This window comes from Talpa occidentalis, unplaced genomic scaffold, assembly GCF_014898055.3.
Source record: "Talpa occidentalis isolate TD23 unplaced genomic scaffold, MPIMG_talOcc4v2.1 talOcc4.186, whole genome shotgun sequence".
Taxonomy (NCBI): domain Eukaryota; kingdom Metazoa; phylum Chordata; class Mammalia; order Eulipotyphla; family Talpidae; genus Talpa; species Talpa occidentalis.
Genome location: NW_023601918.1, coordinates 32,831 through 39,500, shown reverse-complemented (window position 1 = coordinate 39,500; position 6,670 = coordinate 32,831). Strand labels below are relative to the sequence as shown.

At 55.7% G+C, this 6,670-nt stretch overlaps 2 protein-coding genes across 2 annotated transcripts; both read left to right on the top strand.

Annotated features, from left to right (window-relative positions):
- Nucleotides 1–321: 321 nt before the first annotated feature.
- Nucleotides 322–3,934, top strand: LOC119250935 (centrosomal protein of 85 kDa-like; the record flags this gene model as incomplete). Its single annotated transcript, XM_037518490.1, has 3 exons — nt 322–510; nt 1,597–1,822; nt 2,202–3,934. Coding segments are annotated over 3 exons (576 nt in total), but the record flags the coding sequence as incomplete, so codon positions are not given.
- A 1,052-nt stretch (nt 3,935–4,986) lies between these two features.
- Nucleotides 4,987–6,597, top strand: LOC119250934 (SH3 domain-binding glutamic acid-rich-like protein 3). The gene is made up of 3 exons (XM_037518489.2): nt 4,987–5,247; nt 5,872–6,039; nt 6,153–6,597. The coding sequence occupies exons 1-3, from the start codon at nt 5,200–5,202 to the stop codon at nt 6,216–6,218; spliced, it is 282 nt and encodes a 93-aa protein (XP_037374386.1). The 5' UTR covers nt 4,987–5,199; the 3' UTR covers nt 6,219–6,597.
- Nucleotides 6,598–6,670: the final 73 nt, after the last annotated feature.

Here is a 6,670-nt window from a genome sequence, read left to right as displayed (position 1 = left end):
GATGTATGAGTAGCAGGAAGGACTTAGGATTAATTGGATCTGATTTGCAGGTTGAAGAAGGCTCAGGTGGGCCTTAGAAAGCAGAATACAGTCTGGACAAAGGGGAACCTGGAGCCTTTGTCATTCAGTGTGGCTGGAAGGGAGGCTGGGTGGAGGGTTAAGAGATTGGGTGAGAAAAGTAAGTTAAAGGCCGGACTGCTGAGGAGCTGACCTCCATTTTGGTACATGATCAGGGTATAGAAGGGTTTAAAATGGAAAGTCACAGATCAAGGCTGTTCTAAAGTAATCTTAGTAATGTATGAGTGGGACTTTACTGTATAGTCCAAGCCAGAAGCAATATGGTATGATGTCAACTTGTCACCCTTGGTTTGTTCTCCCATCGCTCCTCGCCATGGGAATCAGAGCCTAGAGCAGGAAGTGGCTCAAGAAGAAGGAACAAGCCAGGCCTTGAAAGAGGAGGCCCAACGGAGGGAGACAGCACTGCAGCAGCTGCGCACAGCTGTGAAAGAGGTGAGCCGCATCAACTAGGCCTCGTGGTACTACATACAGCCTGATTTCTGTGTACCTCCCCCATCCCTTCTTCCGCAGTAGCCTTTGGGTTTGAGAGACCCCTCCTGAGATTTTTTAACAGAATAGAAAGAGACATTGTATCAGCCTTTACTTAAAAGATCTTACGCCTGTCTTAGAGTGGCCATAATTACCCAGATATACTTTTTGGAAGTGGAAATTAATTCTCCCTTTGTCTGCCTACAGCCACAGGTTTGTGGAGTTACAGAGAAAGGGTTCATTCAAGAAGATAGTTTGGTGGTCCCCCTGAAAGAAACAACTGTCAGTAGGGGGCAGTCACTGGCCAGGTGCCTGGGAAGGATTCTTCTGGAGCTGGGATTGTCACAGGACCCACTGTGGGTAAAGGGCTGAACTGGAGGGGGAACTCTATTCAGTGTCTTTGAAACAGAATAGAGGTGGGGAGGACTAAGCTGTTCAGGAAGAGAGAGGGAAGGAGACACAGGTATACACGAATAGATGGTCCAGTCAGTGAAGCCAAATTCCTCTGAGGCGAAGGTTTGAAAAGACAGAACACATTCCAATACTATGTCCTCCAGGTCCCCAGCTTTTCCAGCCCCCCTCCCAGTGTTCCTGTCATGTCTTTCTTGCCCCCTTTATTCTTCTGACACGCTCCGATCAGGCTGGCTGGTGGCCACTTTTGGCAGGGTGGCAGGGAGAGATTGAAACCAGTACCTACTCAGATTTCACAGTTCACGTTAAGCCTTCTCTAATAGCCTGGCTAACAGAGTTGGCGGAGGGACTGGCTTCAGATAGAGTTCTGAGGGGCGGGGGTATCTTCTCTAGCTCCTGAACAGAAACCTGGAGGCTAATGACTCAGAGTCTGCTGGGGCACAGGAAAGTTTCCTCTCCAGTGCTGGAGCTCTCTGGGCCCAGTCTAACTGCAGCAGGAACTAGCCTGTGGGTGTAGGGGTGGGGAGGGTGACTCAGTGCTTCCTCTCCCCACACACATGCACACGTATCCACACTCATGCACAAATACTGTGTCTTCCTGGACCTTGGTTAATGTGCTTCCCTATCTTATCTGCTCAGCTTTCAGTGCAGAACCAGGACCTTATTGAGAAGAATTTGACGCTCCAGGAACACCTGCGCCAGACCCAGCCAGGGTCTCCATCTTCACCAGATACAGCCCAGCTAGCATTTGAGCTGCACCAGGAATTGGCCAGTTGCCTTCAAGATCTGCAAGCTGTCTGCAGCATCGTGACTCAGAGGGCCCAGGGCCATGACCCCAATCTCTCTCTGCTCCTCGGCATCCACTGTGAGTGCTCAGGCCCACCTGGCATCTGAGAGAGTAGCTTTCATGCTCCTCTCACCCCCATTCACTTTCCCATCCTTATGGTACTGTGTGAACAGGGCCACATAGGCCTGGTTACTCCCCTCTGCAGTTCATGTGTTTTGCAAAGTAGGTGTTCAGTAAATCTGTTTTGGAAATAGGCATTCCTCAGGGGTACCTACGTGCAGGACAAACAGAAAGTAGCCTTAGATCACAAGCTAATCAGCCACTCTACTGCATTTTTGACAGTGTGTGTCATCAAGACTTTGGGCCTCATGGCACTGCCTGTCTGCTGTACTGCCCCCTCTACGTGAACCTGTCTCCTAAGTGACGTACTAACATTCTCATGAAATGCTCTCCCCAGCCGCACAGCATCCCAGGACTCAGCTAGATTTGCAGAAGCCGGATGTGATCAGGAGGAAACTAGAAGAGGTTCAACAACTACGCCGTGACATCGAGGACTTACGGACCACCATGTCAGACAGATACGCCCAGGATATGGGAGAAAACTGTGTCACACAGTGAGGAATGTTGGGGGTGGGGCAGGCTCTGTTCCTCCAGGGGGGATTTGGTCTATGAGCGCCCAGTCCAGTGGGTCCTGCCCTGATAATCTCTTGCCTCCTGTCTGCTGCTATTCCCAAAGAGAAGAGGCAAAGGGGAGATAAGAGCCTGCATCTGGGGCCAACCACCAGTTAGAGAACTATCTGCCCCTCCTCCACACTGGCTTTGCCTTGTTGGATTGCATCTGTGCTCTCATCCTGATTTACCCTTTGAGGGTGTGTTACTAATTACCTTCTGTAGGTTGACTGATAAGTCCTCTTGCAGACTGTCGCCAGTCCCAGGTTTGCATCAGAGGCAAATAGGATGCTCATCTACCTTCTCCGTCCTCTGGGATGGATCCGCATTCATTCCCGCTCTGTACCTTGATCCTGCTAAAGCCCAGAGTTCATTAGCGGGACCTGGGAAGACTGAGTACCGGTCACAGTGACCATTTGAGAACGCTCAGGCGCCCTTGTGTCAGACTTCCTGAGAGTTAAGCTGGCTTTCTGGGTTTCCTCAGGCCCGGTCCTGTTGCTGCTTCCTTAGCACTCTTGTTCTCACAGAAGCCTCAGGGCAATCTGTTGGCAAAGTACCCACTAAAACTGGGGCTTAGGGATTATAGTGAGGGCGCCTTCATCTGTGCTACCATGCCATTTTATAGGAGACCCCATTCTCCAGCTGCCCTTTGTCTTTGGGGTCCTGGTCATGTAGTTAACATACCCCACCTACCCCCTTCTTTGTTCTCAGGCCTCCTAGGTAACCCCCTTCTTGGGCTTTGACAAAGTATAAACTCCTTTCTATGGTTCTGGGTTTGGGCAGAATTTTCCCCCAGAATGCTATAGGGCAACTGTTAAGCTGCTCACCCCATCCCCCTGGGGCTAGGTCAGTGCTCTGCCCTCTCGTGCCTCTCATTTAAGGGCTGGGGTCATTTCCCTTTCCTGCTCTGGGTTGCGTGACAATTCAGAGTACCTTGGATATATTGACCTTAAGATAGAACTTCCAGTGTTTTCTGGGGTTTTTTGTTTTTTTTTTCTGGGGCTTTTGGACCCTGTGTTTTCTGGTATTTTCTTGCCTCCTTGTTTAGGGAGCATCTCACACATACTTGTTTGTGTCTGGTCATTGGGCTGGCCCAGAGCTCCTCTAGATCTTGTGCTGGGCCAAGCAGGGCCTACAAATGTAGGTATGGGAGCAGTTCAGGAGCCCAGAATCACCCACTGAGATTCTTGCAAAGCTTCAGCCTGTTAGGCAGCATCCTGGACCTCATTCCTAGACTTGAATGAGACTCCTTAAGTGTTTTTACAAGTTTGTGTTTTATTTATGGAGTGACTTATCCCTTCCATTCAGAACAGCTCCACCCAGCTGTCCCCTCAGCCTCTGGGCTCCTGCCTCTTAAAAGCAGAGCCGCCTGGCTGGTCTCCACCCTGTGTTGGGAGCCCAGCCACCATGCTCACGGGTATTTTTCCTCATAAAGTTTATAAGCAGTTATTTATATGAATCCTTGTTATGTCAACTGGTTTGTATTGCCTATTTTGATTACAAAATAAAATATTTAACAGACTCCTCAGTTTTCCATTGCCTTCCATTACCACCACCCCCTGCTCCACCCCTCATTCTGCCTTACTGGAGCCAAAGCCTTGGGTGGTTAGCCAGTTTCCTGACAGCAGCAGAGGGACCTTTGACATCTCTAGCATCAAGTCCTATCTACCATTTCCATTCCCCTGTTGTCCTTTACGGTGAATGAGATCTCTACCTATGCCAGTTTCTAGTGGGTGAAGCCGCACTAAATCATAGGGCAAGTTTGTTACTGGGAAGTTTCTGTCATCCTCTGAGAGGAGGTCTGCTGTGTGGGGGCTGCAGTGAGGAACTGGTTTCCCCGGAGCAAGGCAGGGCACTGTTTGCTCATGGAGCTAGGGTTGTCTTCTTGGGCTACTTCCAGAGCCCTGAACCTGGGAGCACTTCTGAGCTGGTTGCTAGACTCTGCTCCCTCTGAGCCCCTGAAGTCTGCTGGGGGTAGGAGCAGTCGGGAGTGCCATCTGCAGCGTGGAGTGGACTTCAACTAGGGCTGCCCAGGCTCTGGAGTCCTCACACCTCTCTGCCTCCACCTTTCCAAAGCTGGCAACCTCTTACCTTGGCCTTCATCTGGTTCCCCAGGGCGTGGTCCGTCTCCTGCCACCACCCTTCCATGGCGAAACCTGCCTATCTGAGAGGAACTTTGCGAGAAGTCTCCAAGTCGGGGTTGTGCTTGTGCCTCCAGGCCCGTGGTGTGGGTGTCACCCGAGGTGGGGGGATGTGGTGAGGTGGTCCCTGGCGGCGAGGATCCCTAGCTTGGGAACTTCAGATTTGAAAACAGCCCAAGCCTTCGAAACCCCAAGCCGAGGAGCACCACCGTGGCCTCGGGTGGGTTGCTGGGCGCAGCAAGCCCGAGCCAGGCTGAGGCGGCGGCCTTGGCCAAATCTTCGCCTCGCCTCCCGGGGCTCCCTGCCCCAAGTCTCACACTGCGAGCCCCAGATCAGGGAGGGGCCTCGGGGTCGCGCGGCACCCCTGCTAGAGGGTCGGCTCGGCTCCGAGCGGGTCTTGGGCGCGCCAGGGCCCCCGAGGGGGAGGGGAAGGGGCCGGCGGCGCGCGGGGCGGGGTGGCACAGGCCCCGCCCCAGCCGCGCGCCCGCCGGGCCGCCCATTGGTCCCGAGAGCGGTGACTCGCGGGCCGAGCAGGAAGGAAACCGCTCCCGAGCGCGGCAGCGTCGTTTCCAGGCCGTGCAGCAGCCGCTACTGCCGCCCGCCCGCCTGTCCGTCCGTCCGTCCGCCCGCCCGCCCGCCCGCAGCATGAGCGGCCTGCGCGTCTACAGCACGTCGGTCACCGGCTCCCGCGAAGTGAGTGCACGCCCGGGGCTGGCGCCGGGGGTGGGGGGCGACAGCGCGGGCACCGGGTGCCGCCCCCGGGCCGGGGCCGGGACTCTCGGCGCTGGAGACCGTTTCTAGAGTGCGTCTGGGGCCGGGCTCCGTGGCTCCAGCCTGAACCCCTTCCCTGGACATCCTGGGTCCTCAACCGCCCCAGCATGAACTGCCCACGCCCACGCCCCGGACACTCCCACACTCATTCTCTGCACCCCCCACTACCCGCTGACTCTGGCCACGTCCTTACCTTGCCCTTCCTCTCCACTCTGTACCCGGGATGGGGGCGGCTCCTTGCCAGCCTCCACCCAAGCCCGCCATGTCGTCCCCTCTCCGAGCCCGGGCTCTCCCCACCCTCAACTGTATCCCACTCCCCGGGACCCCTCCCCCCGCCCCCACCTGGCTCCCCTCCCCGTGGCTGACAGCCCCTCTCAGCCTGGACCACGCAGGCCTGCCTCACTCCAACTCCTGGTGACCAGGGCCCCCCAGGTGTGGAGGGAAACAGAGACAAAAGCTTCAGCCACAGCCCCTTTTTTTCCTGCCCAGGGCTCCCCCAAACATCCTCCCACTGTTGGTTATCTCCTGCCCACCCTCTGTCCCCAGATCAAGTCCCAGCAGAGCGAGGTGACCCGCATCCTGGATGGGAAGCGCATCCAGTACCAGCTAGTGGACATCTCCCAGGACAACGCCCTGCGGGATGAGATGCGAGCCTTGGCGGGCAACCCCAAGGCCACCCCACCCCAGATTGTCAACGGGGACCAGTACTGTGGGGTATGGACCGGGGATTGGAGGTGGGGGCTGGGGGTAGGCGGGCGCCTGCCAGAGTGAGACCTGAGACAGGGCACCAGCACCCGGGTCACCACCTCGCCCCTTCCCTCCCCCAGGACTATGAGCTCTTCGTGGAGGCCGTGGAGCAGAACACTCTGCAGGAGTTCCTGAAGCTGGCCTGAGCCAAGCCAGCTCACTGGACCACACTCCCCTCAGCCGTTGCCCGGCCATGAAGGACCTTGTGACGTTCCTAACCTCTTAACCTTGGAATCTTCCCCCAGACCAGTTCCCTTCTCCCCGAACTGTAGCCCCCTCTCTTCCATTCACAAGCAACATTCCTTACCTACTAGTCTCAGAAATTACTTTCACAGCCCCAATGCTGGCTGTCCTCAGCCAGGCCCTGGGGCTGCCACCCTACCTGGCGCTGGCTGATGGACACCTTTGTCGACTCCACTAGCCAGGGCTCTGCCAAAGGCCCCGCAATCTCTGTCCCGGGAATATCCCAGAGACAATTAAATGTCCCATTCCATTGACACCGTGTCTGTTTGGTGTAGCCTGGGTGGCCTGGGCCCCTGCTCTGGACAAGACTGGTAGACGTGGTCGCGCCGAAGCTGTGCTCCCGTGAGCAGGTCGG